Source organism: Pinus tabuliformis, chromosome 3_1 (genome assembly GCF_031772625.1).
Source record: "Pinus tabuliformis cultivar Carrire ecotype Pingquan chromosome 3_1, CPIR1, whole genome shotgun sequence".
NCBI classification, from domain to species: Eukaryota; Viridiplantae; Streptophyta; class Pinopsida; order Pinales; family Pinaceae; genus Pinus; species Pinus tabuliformis.
The window spans coordinates 859,725,504-859,746,642 of record NC_142301.1 but is presented as its reverse complement, the minus strand read 5'-3'; the positions used below and the strand labels follow the sequence as shown (position 1 = coordinate 859,746,642).

General features: G+C 38.4%; 1 protein-coding gene across 4 annotated transcripts in view; it reads right to left on the bottom strand.

Moving 5' to 3' along the window:
* Positions 1 to 12,321, bottom strand: part of LOC149190287 (cyclin-U2-2-like) — a 37,859-nt gene extending 25,538 nt beyond the window's left edge. For all 4 annotated transcript variants that reach the window (XM_089412097.1, XM_089412096.1, XM_089412095.1 and 1 more), the window contains exons 1-3: positions 11,909 to 12,321; positions 11,726 to 11,776; positions 11,447 to 11,593 (exon numbers count right to left, since the gene is read on the bottom strand). In XM_089412097.1, coding sequence (XP_089268223.1) covers positions 11,536 to 11,593; positions 11,726 to 11,776; positions 11,909 to 12,021 — 222 coding nt within the window. In that variant the 5' untranslated portion in view covers positions 12,022 to 12,321 and the 3' untranslated portion in view covers positions 11,447 to 11,535. The remainder of the gene's footprint in view (positions 1 to 11,446; positions 11,594 to 11,725; positions 11,777 to 11,908) is intronic.
* Positions 12,322 to 21,139: the final 8,818 nt, after the last annotated feature.

Here is a 21,139-nt window from a genome sequence, read left to right as displayed (position 1 = left end):
CTATTTGTCCTCTATAGGGAGCCCCAACTCTCAAGTCATATATAAGATGTGGACCCCTTTCCATCTCCCACCCATCGTAGCCATGGAACTATTAGTGAAAACCCTTTAAGTAAACCTTCAAAACCTATTAAGCCTCCCACTTCTCAAGAATTTTGCCATATCAAAAAGCCAAATTCAAGGCCAACCATTCTTAAGAAGCAATGAGTTCAAAAACCAAAGAGATATTTCCAAGTTGGGGATCTTGTTTTGATCAATAAGGACCTTATTCCTGTCAAGATCCATGGGAAAGTAGGTGTCGGACACTTTTACATTGCCAAACTTGATGGTGAACTTTTTTCTTCACTGGTGAAAGGGAGCCGCCTCACCTTATTTATTGGAGATTGACTTTCACATACCAAGCATAGTAGTGTAGGTGCATTGCATATTGTGTGAGCATGCTAAATATCATTCATATCATGTATCATATACATTAGCTTGCATTTAGATTGGATTTTATTTTCTGCAAGGACTTATACTCTCATATAAAAGATGGGCAATACCCTACACCAAGAGCACATGCCCCCAAACAAGTTTGATTGCAACGAGCAAGTTACAGATCTGCAATCCCAGGGATTGTTGGAGTTCTCATGAACTCCCCGTTCAAGTACATGGATCATGCGCTCTACAGTGAGCTCATGTCCCAATTGGAGCCAGATGTTACCCATCGAAATGGGTAACCCTATAGAGGAAAAATTTGCTCCCATCATCTCTTCCAGTCGGCCAGCCAGCAACCTCTGACACCACCAATAGTCGATGATGATGTGCCATTTGTACCTACACCACATGCATTAGTCATAAGTTACCCATCTGGTAAGAGCACATGAACGAACGTGAGCCTCCAATCAAAAGGTGCTTTATTCATTTTGCAATCGGGTGCTTATGCTTGTCTGTATTTGGACTTTTAAGATGGATTATGGGATGACTTAGAAGGAAGAATGGTTTTGACCATGACCTCGTTCCCTCACCTTAAATGGGGTGTTATTATTTGATCCTAGTCCAATGGAACCTCCCCTAATGGTCTAATAGGTATAGGAGGGGCACTACTTGGGAAGCCTTGATTGAGATAGTGCAGTCCCATCTATCCCTATTCCATACTTACCATTTTCCATCTTACATTACAAGTACTTCTTCCACTTCCATTCTTCAGGTTCAACTTGTTGCACCCATTTTTTCAACATTCCAAGGCAGCAAGATTTGAGGACTTCAAGGAATTTTTTCAAAGTCAGAATCATTAGCCAACAGTTTGTTCTGTGTCATTGTAAACCCATTCTACAAGTTTGTAATGTAAATAATGCTAGTAAGACCATGTATTTATGTAACAACCTAGTTGACGACGAATTTCATCCTAAAAAGTTTTTCGTCTCACTGATTCGTCTGTGTTTCTAAACACGGATGATTAGCAGAGTTTTTCCCTCCAGCCTCACCCCAAAGCTAGGGTGGAATTTATCGTTGAAGTCTTAGGTGAGTCCTAGTGTTTTAGTAGAGTCTTTTGTAAAGTGATTTGGGAATAATGTAAGCTATTTGGCTAAATTATTTTATTACAGATCACTTGGTCTACTAGATCATAGTGTCGCAGAATTCGATAAGTATTTTGAGAGTCTATACAAACGGGTATTCCCCCTTTGAGGGTTGATTTCGTAAAATCTTATGTTAAAAATATTTTAGCACATGGTCCCTCATACTTAGACACCATGGCTAAAATATTAGAGGGTGGAAAAATAATTAATCCCCTCATGAGTCAATTAATTAATTTTTCTGGAAAACATATAATAAAATCCTAAGCCATAAAATTAATTAATTAAAGTCAAAAATTAAAATGTTAGAGAAATAAAATTCTCCAAGTGGAAAGATTTGTTGGTCTAAAAGAAATTAATTTTTGGAGGTCCCCCACCAAGGGAATATTGGAAATTTCAAGAAAAATTGGACCCTTGGACCTTGGTGGTTAAGTCAAAGTCAATTTTTTAAGAAATTAGCTCAAAATAATTATTTTTGAACGAATAAAAAATGGTTTTAATGAGAAATTCGAAAATTCCTCAAGAATAAATATTTTCGACAATGGAGATTAAAAAATCATTAGAGTTTTATCAACGGTTGAGATTCTTTTGACGGGGATCAAACCAACTAGCCGTTATTTTCCACTTGGAAGAATTTCTCTATAAATAGAAGGCATTTTGCTTCTATTTTTCATCTGGATCTTGAGCTCTGGTCTAATGTAACTTTGTAAATGTTGGTGTAAAGCCATTGTCTCGCTGGGAACGTTTTGATCATCATAATAAAAGACTTTGGGGTGCAGTTCATGGTGTCTTTGTCTCGTTGATTTGAGGTATGTGCTAGGTATTTGCATTCCTATATTGCACTTTAAATAATAATTAAATCGTTATTTCATTGTAGATGATAGAAACAATCTATTGGTAAGTTTTGGGCTTATCTTAGGTATCTGCTTCATTGTATGTTCTAATGGTTTCTTCTTGAGAAAATATATAGAGTTTGCAGGTTCCCCGGCCCTTGGGCTCCAAGTTAACAAGCTATGGGCACAAGCTAACCATGTTTCGATTCTAAATATTTTATGTTTAACATTTATCTTTCGAAATACATCTAGCCATTACCAAGGTCTATAAAATTTCTATTCTTCAAAAGTCTTTTTAAACATTGTACACTTGTATATTTTGTAACTATATTTTGTATAGTAATTTTTTGTAAATAAATTTTATTTTTCTAACCCTTGTTTGCAGTTGGGGTTTGGGGTTTTGGGATGTTTTGAATTTTTGTATATATTGGGGTTTTAAGCACTTGTAAATTTATTTGTGCAAGTGAGATCCAAGGAAATTTGTTGGATTAGAGCTAGATCTAGGCCCTGGATGGGTAAGATCGTCTCTATAATTTTTGCAGGGCCAGCTATTGCAGATTGTGCGGTGAAATTGAAAATCTAAAGCAAGATTCAAATTTTGGCGAGGGTTTCAATTTTTTCAAGGCTCCTAGGCCCAGCGTCCTCCTTTTCCCTAGCTGTCCACCCTTCCAGGCCTCAGTATCAGCCTTTTCTAGCCTCCTAGGGTTAGCAGCAGGGATCTAAAGGCCTCAGCCTGCCTTTTGATCCCTTGTCATGGTGTTTTTAGGCCTTGGTAGGCCTAGTCGTGGCCTCTAGGCCACTCGGCCTTCCTTCCAGCCCTCTATCTCCCCTCTTCTCGGCCTACCCTGCTTCTGTCTAGCCCTTCTCTTCCCTACTTCCTCCTCCTTATCCCTCTGTCTCCTCTTGCCGTGGGTTTTAGGCATCTCGGCCTCCCCTAAGCCTTTTTTCACAGGCCTCTTTGAGGCCCCAACCCTAGGCCACATACCCTTAGGGACTCTCAACCCCCTTTTCAAACCAAGGGGCAGCCCTCTTGGGCATGTCGTGAGCCCCTTTGGGCTCCTTCCCTTGTGTAGTAGGTCTTTGACCTTAGCCTCAGCCTCTAGGAGGTTTGCTGCCCCCTCATTTGCCCTCATCCCTTTGTCTCATTTCCCTCCCCTTGCCTCTGTGGGTAAATTTTGATTTTCTGAAGCTAATCATCGGTGAATATTGCAGAGAAGTTGAAAATTTGTGTTTTCAAGTGCTGGAAAAATTTGGCAAGTGATCTTCAAGGCGTAAGGCCTTTGGTTTGACCTCTAAACCCTTGCTCATTTCATTGTTTTACCTCAGCAATTTAAATAACTCATAACAGTGGTAAAAAACACATTTAAGTAGCATAAAATTCATATCTAAGATCCCTAGCACATTGTTGAGTCATTTAAGCAATTTAGGCATTAATCTCTTGGCATAGATCTAGTTGTTTAATGACTGTTATCTCTACATAAAAAGTGTAATCAGATCTGATATAACGATGAAAAGCGCATCTTAAGAGGGCTAAGATATCATAATTTCATTTGGGTCCTTATTTCTCATATCTGGCTAAGTATATGCTTTTCATTTTGCATTTGAAAGAGCTTTGAATTAGAATTTACATACTATTGTCCTAAAGGGTTTAATAATTGCTCATTTGAATGTGATTGGGACATAAGTAACATAAGAACTTTCCTTGCTCATGCTCTATAAATCATAATTGTTCTTGTTTCATGGTTTTATAGCAAGTTGGCTTCTAGTTGTTTTAAGTGCACTAACACATTTGTGGTCATGACTCTGATAAATTCCTCATAAGATCACATCTAATAGTTTCACTCTAATCTTAGATCACATCATGTTGAATGGTTCAAGTTTCTTTGGTGCATCATTGAAATAGCTCTCTCTCGAGTTGTATTGAGCATCTAATCGTCTAAAGAACATTGCTAATCTCAAAAGGAATCATTGGATAATAGCTCTTTTTCTCTTTTGCCATCATTGGTTTGTGGTCATTTTAAATCCTTGGTATATTGGCATTTACCTTGTCTAAATATCTTGAAAGGTTTCTAATCTCATTGATCATCTTAAGTATTGGCACCTTGTGTTGGCTAAATGTCATAATTGGTTAATTATAATTTATTTGGGTGAATATCTGTGGGGGTATCTTGAGCAAATTATATCATTGGCATATCTTGTTTATCGTTGGCAATTGATAACTTAGCACATTCTCTTGTGGTTAAAGATCGTCTCTTAGTTTTCATTAATAAGTACTTATTGTCATAATTTAAAGATTGAATCTTAACTAAGCACTTAAACTTAAACAAACTTAAACTCAAGAATCACTCAATCCATCTTGCATTGCATCCTGAGTCTAGCTGCATTAATAATTTACCTCCAAGCATAAGCTTGGTTCATAGAGATAATAGGATAACCCTTTCTCAATTTAACTTGAGGGACTCAGCACCTCTTTAGTGGTTAACACAACGACCTTGCAGTCGTTAGAGCCACAATCTCTGCAGTGCCGGAGGCATCGAGTGAATAGAACCTAACAAAAGGTATCGTTAATCAAGCTTTTGTTCACTTCTTGTTGGCCTTTGTATCACAACCTACTCTAGAGACTAGTTCCGAAATAGTTAAGAGGAAGGTTACACCTAGAATAAGCATCTAACTTAAAATTAACCAAGATTTTGCATTTCACCTAGTTGATAAGATTTGCACTTCATTCAGGTTAGTTGAGCATTTAAGCATCAGTCGTTCATCCGATTACTTGACCTCTAATTAATATAAAGCAAGAAGTTGACTTGATAAGGCACTGGTCTCACATTCAAATCTAATCTAATTGTTAAGTCTTGCTAAAATTAACCAAGTAGCTAGGCCATTCATTCATGTCTCCCGAACTTGTTGGTTGCCAACTTGTCTTCCATCTTCACATTTCCATAAGGACTACCGCCCATAGCCTGTTGTTGGGAAACAGCTAGAACAGAGAGGTCGGGGATCAGAGTGACAGCCCCTGACCTGAGTCATTGTCGCAGTGCTTGTACAATCTGAGCGACAACACAACTAACCCTTGGTTCTCTAGGATTGGCACCCATACATCCTCATACCTAGGTAGGGCCCAAAACATTGCCCTAAGAGGTTGATGCAGCTAAAAGAAAAGGAAAGAGCAAATAATGGCCACAGTGTAAAACAAAAGAATATAAAAATGCAAAAATATGGTTGGGACATACACATTAGCACATGGGAAAAAGCCTAGCATGAGCTCTACCTTACGCATTATGGCCATCACCTAATTCCTGAGCACATGTTGCTCCTTCACGCCATAAAGAAACCCTTGCATGTCCCAACCCTTGATGGGCAACAAGATGCCTCGTCATTAAGGAGGTAATAACTATTATACATCATACAAAGGAAGCTCTAACCCTTTGAGATACGAGCAATAATACAAAGAAAATCAAGAAATAGTAAAGGGCGCATAAGAGGGGTTAACTCATGCATCCATGATTGCTCCCTCCTCACACCTATACACCGAGGATGAGGATCCCCATCATGCTAGTCCCTTTGACCATCGCACTTAACCATGAAGTCTTCTCCCCTCTGTTTCATCATTATTATTCACTAACACCTATCGATTAAAGGCTGGACCAGGGAAATGTTACTTCCCCTTAGGGGCTGAAAACGCCTAATAGGGTTATCCATTACCCACTCCTGCCTAGGAGGTAACACCATTACGAGTTCAAAGCCCTAATTTTGGAAGGAAAGTCTTATTTGAAGTGTTAAATAGCCCTTTGCTTTCAATCTTGGTTCACTTGGATGCAAAAAATGATTATTGTACCTAATGACTGGTTGCTTTCACTAGACTCTATGTTGTGATTGTCAACTGGTTTAGTAGCCCAAGTCTTGGGCACCTTAATCACAAGTACCCAAGGCATTGGAGGACCATATTGACACCCACAGGTGAGGCGTTGAGAGCCTTGGGTCTCTAAGCCGTACCAACATGACTTTTGCACCCATGGACACCTCTTGCACCAAGATGTTCTGCCACTTTGCAGGCTATCTGATGATTCTTCAATATGACATACACTAAAACCCAGCATGCCCATGGTCGGCCACGGGACTCTTAGAGATATAGAAATTGATCCATAGCCTATATGACGATGGTCTCACCTTCTAAGACATGGGAGGGCTAGTAGCACCTGGAAAGCCCTCAACGTTGGAGCAGATGTGGGCACATTAACCTGTTGGAAACTCAAGAGACCACATTCTAACCCGCAAGGTGAAATTTGGGGCCCACAGAGAGATTTTGACATAAATGTGAAGGTAAACCTTCACACCATGATTTTAGAGAGCTTCTACACCACTCATTGCACTCTAAAGCCTCAACATACCTCATATAGCCCTACGCATGGAGGACATCAGCATTCGGCTCACACGTGTGGGAATTTCACTTGATTTTATATTTTGGCTAATGGGTTGGCTTGTAACCCAATTTATTATTGTAATTTTACTTGAGATTTAGGGACTTTTAGGCTAATTAGACATTGTTCCTCCTCATATAAATAGAGAAGATCATCTTGTTTAGCATCATCACTTGGTCTTGGATATTTTGACCTCTTGAGATTTTTGACCTCTTGTTCTAATGGGAAAAATGTGATCTATGAAGCGAATTTTGTCTTGAGCATTTGTTCTTCTCTTTGGAGAAGTCACTTTGGATCAAGAATTGGCACTAATAAAAATTGAGCCAATTTTTTACGGTCATTTGTCATTCTTTCGGTGAAGTTTCCACACTATAACGACAAAAGGAGGTCTCACTAAACGTCATTTCAGGTACTGTTGTACTATTGACATTTAAACAATCGTCAAAATTCCGACCATTGTTATCGTTTGATATCCGACATTGCATCATTGGAGATCATCGTCGACAGTTGTTATTTTCAACACATTATCATCAAATGTCCAACGAATTTTTCTTGTAAGGTTCATCAGATATCCGATGAATTTTCATCAGAATGTTCGTCGGATATCCAGCAAATGTTTCTCAGAATGTTTGTCAGATATCCAATGAATGTTTGTTGAAAGGTTCATCAGATATCTGATGAATGTTTGTCAAAAGGTTCATTGGATATCCAATGGATCTTTCATTGGGCATCCGAAGGATATGGGTCTGTCAGATATTTAAAAAAAAAATAACAGTCTCAGTTGGCTCTCTATCTCCATATTGAGAAAGGGATCTTTTGCACCTACTCCCATTTCAAGTAATAAATTGGGGTTCAAATATGAAGTACCTTGGCTTTGTTCTCAAACCAAACGCTTATTGGATTTGTTCTCGGTGGCTTTCCTTAGTTGGCACATTGACCTTATTAAATGTGTACTTGAGGCAAACCTGGTATATTGGTTTTCTTTGTCATATATTGCTGTGGGAATTTTGGAAAAAATCAAAGAGAAACGTTTCAATTTTTTATGGAAAAAGAATAAAGGAAAGAACTCAATACCTGTGTTACAATGGGATAGACTGGCTAAACCAAAGCTGTTTGGAGGATGGAGACTGCAGAATACACATTAATTTGGCAGGGCCCTCACAACAAAGAAAATTTGGAGGATTATTAAAATGATGGTCTCTGGAAGCATGTTATTCTCGCCAACTATATTGTCCCCCTGTTGATAGAAGATTGTATAACGCTAACAATCAAACCTACTGCTAATGTATCTATTACTTGGAAAGTCCTCGCATTGGCCCACCTTGTTCAAAATTGGCTTTGCCAGAAATTTGGCAATGGAAGAAGTATCAGATTAGGGTTTGGTTGAAAGGTAGGTTGTAACTTGTGAGGGTCGACATAGATTATCAGAGATTTCTTGGTTTAGATGGTCCAATACTAGAAGAGTGGTACCTTTTCATCAAAAATTTGCAAAGAAACTTCATTACGCTGGACATAGATGAAAACTTTTTGGTCAAAAGATCCTGCAGGTGGAGATTAAACTGCCAAGTTAGGAATCAGGATACTCAACTAGCTTTTTGGATGATCCAGAAATGGCTACCTGGTGGTGGAAGCCTGTTTGGATGCTCAGAAGTTGATCCACAAGTGGCTAACCTGGTAGTGGAAGCCTGTTTGGAAGCTCAAAGATCCTGCAAAATCTAGGATTTTCTGCAAGCTTGATTTAGCAAACAAGATTCTATTTTAGGATGTGCTCCAGAGGAGATCATGGCAAGGTCCCAGCTTCTAAATTGTTTGGAGGAATAACGAAAAATCTGCACAGCATATTGTTACAAACTGCCCATTTACTGAGGTATAGAAAGAGTTTATAACTCTAGCAGGAGACAATGGAAAGTGTGGAGAATACCTCACTAGTGTACTTAAACTCCAGGTGGAAAACACTTCAATTGCAGATCATAAGGCCCTTCCTTGTATTGCAGCATGAAGAATCTGGTTGGCAAGGAATGCCACTATTGTTGAAGAACACTCTTTCACCCCAAAGTTTTCTATAAAATTAGGTATTGTTTATGATGAGATTAAATTGGTTCCAAGCCCAAAGCCTGTGAGACAGAATAGGACTTTAGAAATACACATAAAGACACCTTGGAGTTTCTTTGATGGTAAATGTAAAGGAAACCCTTGGGGGTGTGGTGCAGGGGGTGCTTTATTTCTTTCTAACTTACTTTACTTCTCATTCAAATTGGTTCTTGGGAAGGGGGCTCAAATAATTGGACAGAACTGAAAGCCTTGGCAGCCTTGTTAAGAACTGCTATAGAGCAAGCGGTGAACTGTTCCAAGTCTTTAAAGATTCAAATTTGTCAATTGATTGGATAAATGGGAAAACAGAAATGCATAATATCTGCCTCCACCCAGTGATGGAACAGGTCAGTCTTCTTAAAGGAAATTCCAATCAGATATCATTCACTCACATATATAGGGAACATTATGATCTGGCACTGGGCAGACAAGGTTTCAAACCTGGGAGTTCATGTTGCTGAAATTTTCTTAAAAATGGCAGTCAACAGGACAAATGGGGACCAGCCCCAAGAAACCTGGGCTTCTCTTACATAACCTTGCTTTTCACTGTGGATCAAAATGACAACAGCACCGGTCTTCTCCTTGCTCTTTATAGCATGTTCTGGAGGTGTTCTGCTTATCTCATGATAATAGCACTTTTTTCATTTGATCTTTCAAATAGCTTTATTTCAGCATTATAATAGGCGTTTTTGATATGTATAAAATAGAATCATGCTATACAGAATGTTGGTTTTAAACCTTTTTTGGACAGTATTAGGGACGGTTATGGTCTATTTAGTTTTTGTTCTCAGAAGCAAGTATAAGATGTAACTTCTTTAATCTTGAATATAAGTGTCAAAACCGGTGCCACGTATGTCAGGTTAAGGGACATCCAACATACATACATCCCCCAAACCATTCAGAGATATCTCCCATTTCAGTATAAAAAAATTTAGGTGATATAAAGCAGATGCCTCTGTGTTCAGATAACGTATAACATTTTTATTAGAGCAAGTTTCTCTATTTTCTATAGCAGAATTTCCAGGTGCAGGAGGTGCTTCCTGTTTGATAGTCATATTGGAATCATTTCTTGACTAATTCTGACCTGACAGAATCATTTCTAGTGACCAGATCCAGTGCCAGTTATATCAGAATTGCAATTAATTACAAATGACCAACTCGGATGGTTATTCCAAAGGCATGTGGTGACTACCAGATTCCAAGCCATATCAGAACGAAGGTCCAAAACCACCAAGGAGGGATCAATTCTGGTTTCTTTGGTGGTTTCCAGTTAGGTTACTCATAAACAAAGCAAGAAGAATATTGAGGCTCACTGGAAAATGATGCAACAGGACCAAAGAAAAATGAGAATTCATAATGCTTCTCACATTAAGGGATATGAAAACCAAACATGAAATATGAAAGATTAAAATCTAAGGTATCACAAAGATGGCAGGCTCCAATGAAATCTGTAAGAACAGAGTTAGGGTAGCATGGATCTCAACAAAGGCACTGGAGTAGTGCCCCTTCCACATAATCCTAGGCAAGATCATATGGTGCGCTCCAATGCAAGGGGTCCACCACTCATGAGTCCTACCACTCAAGGTCAAGGAAAAGAAACTCTGAATTGATGACTTGCTACTCAAAAGAAGCATGGAGACAGGAACTTAGGACAGAGGAAACCTATATGTGTCTAGAGCTACACTATCTATTAGTTCTATGACGTCCAATCTAGGCTCTAGGACAAGAGCTCTTCAAGAGTCTCTCAGAAGAATGACAACCTGTCAGGACAATGTCGAGAAGAGGTTCAAGACCTTACCAATCTGATAGCTAAAAAAGTATGAATCTCTAATTGTCATTTCCAGCCCACAGTAGGCTGGAAAACAAGATTGAAATGATCCACCTGGAAGAGTCTAGATGCGATGGGCCACATAGGGCCTATTACTTGCACCACCAGAAAACTGAACAGAAGAAACAAGTGATGCATCTGATGGGGTATGTCTGAGTACATCCCTAAAGGGGCTGAGATTTGTGCCCTAACACCTTCCTTATAAAAAATGCTAGGCATCTCTGGTCTGGTTATGGGAAAAAAGTAGTGAGGGAGACTCTCAAGTTCCTGTAGAAGGTGGCAGTACTTCCCTTCAATTGTGTAATAGATGGACATCATAAGAGATAATTGTGACAGCACTTCCCTTCAATTGTGTAATGCTTATCATATTGTTACGAATTGGGTGACAGACAAACCTATACAGCAAAAATTTGTTGAACATGTTTAGCATGAGATTTTAGCACTTGGAAACCTAGTGAAACCAATCAACCAACTCTTTTAAAGACTTGGGGTGAACATGTAAGAAATGTGCAGGTGAACCATAGACCCTAATTCCCTTAGTTACTCTATCTGGAAAAAAAGAAAGATAATCAAGTACCAGTGGGCCTTATAGATGTTGACACATGGACGGAAAAATACAAGCCTAATAATCAAATAAGAACACAACTAAACACCTGACAAACCTTGATCACTTCTAGATCTTCTGGTTATCCAAACATGCTCGGAAAAGAAACATTTAAATACCTGATAGAAAGAATATGAATTCTGGAAGATTGATGAACTTGCCACGCGCCATTCCAAAACCCATCAGAAATAAGAATTCCATCTCCATTCTATTTATTTTTTCGCTGCTCACGCTTCCTACCCGCGTAATACGAATTCCTATAATTTCTGTTCACAAAATCAAAACCGATATTAAAATCTTGAGACTGATGAAAATAATGGGATTTATAAAACTGCTGAAAAACAGAAAATAGAGAACGTAGATGGTAATTAAAGTATTGAATTCGAGAATTCGCTTACAGGTGTTCGAGGAACATGACGGTGGTGATGAGCAGCCTGTTCCTATAATTTCTGTTCACGAAATCAAAACCGATATTAAAATCTTGAGACTCATGAAAATAATGGAATTTATATAACTGCTGAAAAACAGGAAATAGAGAACGCAGATGGTAACTAAAGTATTGAATTAGAGAATTCGCTTACAGGTCTTCGAGGAACATGACGGTGGTGATGAGCAGTCTGTGGGCATTCACAGACGTAATGCGGAATTGCGGATGGAATTGAATGAGGCGGTCGATGTAAGCATAGGTTGACATACTTCTTCAGACCTCTCCAGATGCCGCTCTATAGAGATGTCTGGCACCTGCCTCTGGAAAATCCCTTTTAGAGGAGCAGCATTGGTTTATTTACAGAGATATACAGAATGCTAAGGGTACTGCCCTTAGCTAGACAACTCCTTGACAACTCCAAGTGGAGCGAGCAGGATTTCAGGGTGGTTCCTGTCCGAATCCTTGAAGGCATTAAGAGCCCAGGGTTGAGAGTAATAGCGGTTGAGGCATGTTGTAAGCGCACAGCAAGCCACACCTATTCCAAATGTACCAGATCACTTAAAAAGTCGGAACTGAAAAGCTTGTCAAATCTCCAATTTAAAACTTACAGCCAAAAAAGCATGCCATCTTTTAATCCCATCTTTTAAGTAATCATTAATACTTTAATAATTTTTTCAATTAAAGATTAATACGTTGAATTTATGGTATTTTTGTTTGATGAAGCATGTTTTAAGCGCACACCAAAAGCCACACCTGTTACAAATGTGCAAACAAAACTAAAAAGCTTGTCAAAAACCTTAAGGCCAAAAAAGGCATGTCATCTTTTAATCCCATCTTTTAAGTAATTATTAATATTTTAATACAATCTTTTAATTAAATACTAGCATACTCCCAAATCCCAAATTGGGGAAAGGGAACACCGAAGGCGTTTATGTTTTTTTCGAGGATAGGGTAAATTTGAATGGATGTATGATGGGAGAGTGTGCTTTGGAGGGTAGTTAAATACATGTTTATTATTAAATTAATTTCTCTGGATGTTTTTAAGGGAGCTTTCAACGATAATGTTGTGCTGATATATAAAGAGGTTATGTTAAGGACTATTGGATAAGGAGGAAATGGAGTTTCATTATTATGTATTGATATTTTTGTGAGTCATATGCATAATTTAATTAAAAGTTGAAAATCATTGGTTTATATGAGATCTATATTTTAAAGTGCACAAGAGAGTCTTCACTTCAACAATTTGTAAGAGTCAGTGATTTATCATATAAAATAGGGTTCCAACCATAATTCATATGAAATTCATCCATAAAAGGATAACGAGAAACCTTATAATTGAGTTAACTATTGAAGCACCAAATTTCTCATGTACTCTTTGTATTATTTCTTATTGTAATCAAACTATTTCACAAAATTTCATATAGAATATTCAGGACATGAATAATTGAATAGATTCATGCCTCTTGTATTTGTTATAAAAGTATGAATTTAGTATGAGAAAAAATACTATGAATAACTATGTTTGTGGGCTCACAATCAAGTTATTTGGTCAAATTGTACTTAAGACGCATTCTAGGATACATTGTTTTGTTGTTCAAACCTTTTTTGTTAAGGAACATTGAAGAAAGCAAAGGACCAATGAATGAAAGTAACTCTTTCAACTGTAATTTTGCAATCATTTTTACTTTCTAATTTATCAAAAATGTTAAGAAATGATTGGCTTGTGAATGATAGATAACACATCCATCTCACAGTGAAAGGGTTTAAATTCTATAACAAAGCTCAATTTCTTCACTTATTCCATAAAGAAATATTTACCGTAGAGAAGTGCCCTTTGTGAAATAATGATACATATGCAATGTTCCACAAGTGTGGTGTTTGAGAGAGGATTTGTGCTTTCTTATAATTTCCAATACCACCACCCTAAATCTATACATGTCACACTTCTCTATTACCCTTTATAATGTAAATATAAAATATATTTTTTTATTATAAAAAAATTCTAAATAATAGTAATTTAAAAAGCAAGATGAAAGAACATAAATCCCGTGATAAAAAACTCATACTATGCAAATCACTCCACTATATTGATGTTAAATATTGTTTAAGAAAAACCTTGAAAGAGATTGTGAAGTCAAAAATGGTTCTTATGCATTGGAATGAAGGGGTCCATTGGATGTCAAGACACATCACTGATCATGAACAATTCTACATCAAACTATAAAAACATCACACATACTCATGAAAACACTTTGATTATATCTATTTGATTAATTGGAGAGTTCAAAAACCTCAATGAGCATTGAAATACTATCATTGTTATGTTTTAATCATGAAAACAAGATTGAAAACTTTGTCATTTCCTTCTCAATTTCATATCTCACAATTGGACCAAAGAATTCGGTTTCCACAACACCATAATATAATAAGTTCAATTGACACTAATACCATATTAAATTATGGATATTTAGACTTCATCTCAAATTACTAAAGTGAATAAGGAAAAGTATGTCCAAATCACTTGAAATGAAATTACATTAATGCATGTCTCTTTTCTTCTTGTGGTTCCCTATCTCCCCTCTGCAAAAAAACAAGGTTTTATTGGGTTCCAGTCTTGGCTCTTTTTCATACTTGGACCATTTACTCCTCCTTTTTGTTTGTTTTTTGGTATGTCACCTGAGTTCCCATCCCTGTATGTCATTGGTAACCTACAAGCCTCTTCTAGTACTCTACTCCTATGTAATATGATTGTTCTCCTCTCTTTCCTTAGAGAAAACTGTATTTTAGGCTCTCAACCTTCCCCTTGTGATATAGTTGACCTCGAATTAAATTCTTCATGTCTGTGGAAGTTGGGATTTGTTGGCCTTTTTATCTTATTCAAGTGGCAATGAAGATTCACAAATAGACTTATTCAGGTTATGGGGGTCACCCTTCATGCTTGTTGTGCTCCCATCAAGAAGAGACCTTGAATTTGGATATCATGGAAACTAAAATGAAATTGCATGAATAGATGAACCTCATTACCATCCTAGAGGAAGAAATACAAGAGCTCAAAATCAACATGGCTCACTAGGCAAATGAAGTTGACACACTACGCTAGCAGATTGAAGCTCTTCAAACCCAAAATTATTCCAGGACAAACGCCAATGCTAAGTCTAGTGCCTCTAGTAAACGCAAAGGAACTCTTCTCCCAGACCTCAACAGGCCTTTAGTTGGGGATCCTAACTCTCTCTTGGGATGAGCTCAAAATTCAAATATGTTTTCCTTCTTGGGCAGTTTTGTAAATCATTATCATATCAACACTCTGTTTTTGTATGTCTTCAAGTTAGGATTTTGGTATCAGTAGACATTTCCTCTCTAGAGGATCAGTTTGTAAGAGCAATCAGGTACTCCAATTCCTGAGTATATGCCACATCTAGGCACAGATTTTAATACAATACTACTCACTTATGTATTAAAAAAAAAATCACTTATCTCATTGAATGTATTGAAAGTTATTTTCCTAGATTTGATGAACAATATTAATTTGGAACTTTGATGAACAATATTAATTTGGAACTTTGATGAACACTATTAGTTTGGAACTTCATAAAGAGGTTTTTGTTAGGATATTCTGACACATAGGATATAGTTAAGTTCAACTTGGTCTAGTTTAGAGTTAGGTAAAGTGTGTTTCTTTACCGTTGTACATATTGTAACTTACAATCCGACGGTCACGATATGTAGTGATCCGACGGTTCATTCTCTCCTCGGTATTACCGACACTTGATCCGTGGCTTGACACCCGATTGGTCCATGAGTTCTATTTAAAGCGCATGGAGGGTCATTGTTCGGGTAATCCGTGCATGAGAGAAGCTTATGTAAATTTTCATTCTTTGATTAATATATTGCCTGTAGTACCCACGTTGGGACAGGCCGTGGACTGTTTCCCTCCTTGCACTCTGAGGGTTTTAACCATGTCAAAAATACTGGTGTATTGATTTGAGATCTGGTTGTGAGCAGTGTCCTTTTGGTGTTCTTTCTGAGGAACTTACCCTGTAAATTCCTACATGGTATCGGAGCTATTTGAGGGCCGCGTCCGTTGGTGATCCAAATCTGAAGCCGGTAGAACTGCATGTGGCTGTCGTTTCCTAGATCTGTTGTTTCTGACTGCTTTCGGGCCGAGAGGACTGCTCTGTTGCGTTCGGAGCATCTGTTCCAGTGAGGAACCCCTTTCGTTTCACGCGAAAAGGTTTCCGGTAGCCCTAGCTGCGTCATTTTTCAGATCGGGAGGTATACAGTGTTTTTTTTTGCAGTTTACTGTTATTTTCTCTCTGTTTATTTCGGTTTCGGTTTATTTACCTTTTTTTTTAACCGGATCTATACCTTTCATTTCTGCGTATGCTCTTTGCCCTGCGACTCTGTGCGATCTGGGCAAATCAGAAACAGAAAGGAAGGATTTTTCTCATGCGTATGCTCTTTTCCCTGCACCTTAGTGTGATCTCGGAAAATCAGAAACATTGAGAAAAATATTTAGTTTTTCGGAAAAATACTTAGTTTTTCGGCTAACGCTAACGTTGAGATTTTTTTTAAAATTTCTAGTTTTTTGGCTAAAGCTAACTTCGAGCCGCAAGGTTCGTTTTTCTTTGCATATTCGTGTTGGGTTTTGTGTTTTGTAGGGAAAAAGAGCTTTCTCAAGGCAAGCACGCAAACCAAGGCCCCCCCCCCCTCTCTCTCTCTCTCTCTCTCTCTCTCTCTCAAATTTTTTGTATAGATCAATTGGTTCAAAGCTATTTTAAGAGAGTAGAGGTCTTGGGTTCAAGTCTCCATTTTGTGGGGGCGGATTTTTTTCATTCCCGCACATTCGCGCACTTTGCCGGCAATATCAACAATATTTTTTCAAAAAGCCTTAACTTCTTCATCCGGAAGCCTTTTTCAGAGCCGTTTTTTTTAAAACCGCCTATTTTTTCGAGATCTATCCATTGAACCACTTACTTTCAGCATCTTCAGCTTCAGATTTTCCAAAAAAAATGGAAAGTCCATGCCAAGTCATTCTTGACAGCACTAACTACTTCCAATGGGTAGCCTACATGGAAGATTTACTTAGAAGTAAAGGTCTCTTCAGAATAGCCACAGACCAAGAGAAGAAACCAAAAGATGAAGACAAGGCTGAAAAATGGGAAAATAGAAAAGATCAAGCACGTGGTTTGATAGGGATGTCTGTTTCTCCTGATCTTAGATTCCACATTGCAGAACTTGAGACTCCTCATGAAGCATTAGAAAAACTTGCTAAAGTTTTTGGGATCAAAAATGAAATTAGAGCCCATCAACTTGAAAATGAGTTGCTTACTTTGGATCCTAATAATTTTTCTTGCATTGAAGATTTCTTGTCAAAATTCAAGACCCTTAGATATCTCTTGGAAGGTGTTAAAGTTAAGAAAGAAGATGGTAACCTTATTTATTCCATCCTTACTAAGTTGGGACCAGCCTACTCTGTATTTGTTTCCACTTTCCATTCTACAAGGGAAGCTTTCATTTGTCAAGGCAAAGACTACAAGCCCCCTTCCTTTGACTCCTTTTGTGATTCCTTAATAAGAGAACAAGAAAAACTCTTACACCTTGGTCTTCTTAATCTTGGAAACTCTTCCACGAAAGCGTTAGCCGCCCAGCAGCAACCAAATTCAAAGAATCCTAAGAAGTCATATCCTCAAAAGAATGGTCCTAAACCAACTCAGCCTCAAAATGAAAGATCATTTCAGCAAAATGAAAAGACCAATAAAAACAAATGGAAGAAGACTGATAGACATTGTAACTTTTGTAATCGAGATGGCCACTTAGAATCTAAATGCTTTAAGAAGATGGAAGCCTTGGAAGCCGCAATGAAGAAACATAACATCCATGTGGAGCCTACTTCAACTTCAACTTCCGGAATGGCACTTTCTGCATGTCGTTGTCAATCATCTCAGTCTGGTTATGCATTAAATGTATCTTCTTCTTCTTCTCATTCTCATGAGTGGCTCATTGATTCTGGAGCCTCTTATCACATGGCCAAAAACCAAGACATGTTTTCTTCTTTAAATGATTGTAACACCAAAAATATATATATTGGTGATGATAGATCTCTTAATGTTGTAGGGACTGGAACTGTTCATCTAGACAATGGTCAGTTTAATGATGTATTATGTGTTCCAACTTTATCCTGCAACCTTCTATCTGTCTATCAGATAACTCATTCAGGTGAAGGTAAAATTGTTGAATTTTCACCTCATGATGTTGTAATCAAGGATCTAAAAGATCCTAAATAGATTCTAGCTACTGGTCTTGCTGATGATTCCAAAAGGTTGTATAAGTTTCACAACTTTGGGTCATCAAATCTTCCCTCAGTATTTGTTGCTCATAATGATGAAGTGAGCAAACTTTGGCATGAGCGATTTGGTCACTTAAACTATCGCTCCCTTCAGCATCTATGTAAAGAAAATATGGTGACAAGTCTTCCTATGGTATCTTGCAGAGATGGTGTTTGTTCCGGATGTGTACTCGGAAAACATCATCGGGACAGTTTTGACAAACGTGCCTCTTGGCACGCCTCCGCCCCTTTACAGCTTGTGCACAGTGATTTATGTGGTCCTCTTCCTGTTGCTTCATTCTCTGGCTGCAAGTACTTCTTAACTTTCATTGATGATTTCTCCAGACGCACTTGGGTATACTTCTTAAAACTCAAGAGCGAAGTATTTAACACATTTTTGGCCTTCAAAGCCTTTGTTGAAAAACAATCTGGACATCAAATTCTTAAGCTAAGAACTGATAATGGTGGAGAATATGTTAAAAACACATTCATCAACTTTTGCACCGAAAATGGAATTCAAATGCAACATACTGTTCCATACACTCCACAACAAAATGGTGTAGCTGAAAGGAAAAATCGCACCTTAAAGGAAATGGCTAATTGTATGCTGCAATCTAAAGGACTCAGTCTTAGTTTTTGGGCCGAAGCAATTAATTGTGCAAATTATATAATCAATCGCACTCCTACTAAGGTTCTAGAGAATATCACTCCAGAAGAAGCTTGGAGTTCCATTAAACCAGATGTAAGTCACTTTCGTGTGTTTGGAAGTGAAGCATGGGCCCATATTCCAGATGAAAAGCATAAAGCTTTAGAACCTAAGAGTGAGAAATGTACTTTTGTTGGATATTCTGAAGATGTAAAAGGTTATAGACTTATTCCATTTAAGTCCAAAAATGTTATCATTAGAAGAGATGTAAAATTTGATGAAAATAAATCGGCCTGCGAGCCTAGTCCGGCGGATGTGCCACCTCTTCCTATCTCTTCTACTTTTGAATTCTTCAGATGATGAAAGCGAGGATGATAATCCTCCCCCACCTTCTCAGGATCCTCAACTTCCAAGATGGGTCCGTGCTACTCGGGATGCAGCAGGTGATCTTGCCGGTGATCCTACAGATCAGCGACGTACACGTTCTCAGTTTGAAAGAGCCTCTTCTTTACTGGCTCAAGCTCCAGTGAATCATGATCCTGACACTTTTGCAGAAGCTTCAGGCCATCCACATTGGGAAGCAGCTATGAATGAAGAATATCATTCATTGATGACAAATGATACATGGGATCTTGTTCCTCTACCAAAGGGACGCAAACTTGTTAGATGTAAATGGGTTTACAGAACCAAGTATGGACCAGATGGGAAAGTTAATAAACATAAAGCTCGTCTCGTTGCTAAGGGCTTTTCACAGGTTGAAGGCATTGACTACACTGAAACCTTCTCCCCTGTTGCCAAAATGAACTCTATCCGCCTTGTTCTTTCCCTTGCTGCCTCTTTAAAATGGGAAGTCCATCAGATGGATGTTAAATCTGCCTTCTTGCATGGGGACTTGCAGGAAGAAATCTATATGGAACAACCCATTGGCTTCACACAAACAGACTCCAGCCTTGTTTGTCGACTTAAGAAATCCCTTTATGGCCTCAAGCAAGCTCCTCGGGCTTGGTATGCCAAAATGGATAGCTTTCTTTTAGAATATGGCTTTTCTAGGTGTCATTCTGACAATACTGTCTACACCAAGAAAGTGGGCAACTCTCTTATCATCCTTGTTCTTTATGTTGATGATCTTATTCTTACTGGTAGTGATCCCAACCTTATAAACCATGTGAAGTCCAGCCTTAAAAAGAAATTTGAAATGACAGACTTAGGACACTTACACTATTTTCTCGGTCTTCAAGTCTTGCAATCCAAGGAGGGTATTTTCCTTTCCCAGTCCAAGTATGCTTGTGATATTCTTCGTCATTTTCACATGGAAGACTGTAAGCCAGCCCCTTCTCCCTTTCAGTCTGGAGTCAAACTTTCAGTCTCTTGTACTTCTCCTGAAGTTGATGCTACCTTATACCGTCAACTTGTAGGAAAACTCTTGTATTTAACCCATACTCGTCCTGATCTTTCCTTTATTGTTGGCCTTGTTGCTCGGTTTATGAAAAACCCCCGTGAAAGTCATTGGAAAGCAGCTAAAAGAATACTTCATTATGTTCGAGGTACAGTTCAGTTTGGGATTCATTACAGTGCCGAAGCAGCTCCTCTATTGGTTGGTTTCACTGATTCTGATTGGGCTGGTGACCCTGATGATCGGAAGTCTACTGCCGGTTATGTCTTCACTCTTGGTTCAGGACCTATTACATGGGCTTGTAAGAAACAGGCTGCCATTTCTCTTTCGTCAGCAGAAGCAGAGTATCGTGGTGCCGTGGAAGCTAGTAAGGAAGCCTTGTGGCTTCGTCAGATCCTATCAGAGTTTGGCTTTGAGCAGCAGCATCCAACCACACTTTGGTGTGATAATCAAAGTGCCATTCAGCTATGCAAAGATCCAGTCCAGCATCAGCGCAGCAAACACATCGAACTACACATGCACTTCATCAGAAAGCTCATTCATGACCATGTTCTTGAAGTGCAATATTGTCCAACAGATGATCAGGTTGCAGACATCTTCACAAAGGCTCTCACAGAGGCGAAGTTCACTAAACTTCGATATATGCTTGGAGTTCAGGAAGTTGTCACTAAGGGGGGATAGGCTCTAGTGCCTCCTTCCTTCTCCTATTGTGTCATATTTGTAAATCCTTCAATCCTATCCCAAGTTGTTCTTAAGGGGAGATGTTAGGATATTCCGACACATAGGATATAGTTAAGTTCAACTTGGTCTAGTTTAGAGTTAGGTATAGAGTTAGGTAAAGTGTGTTTCTTTACCGTTGTACATATTGTAACTTACAATCCGACGGTCACGATATGTAGTGATCCGACGGTTCATTCTCTCCTCGGTATTACCAACACTTGATCCGTGGCTTGACACCCGATTGGTCCATGAGTTCTATTTAAAGCGCATGGAGGGTCATTGTTCGGGTAATCCGTGCATG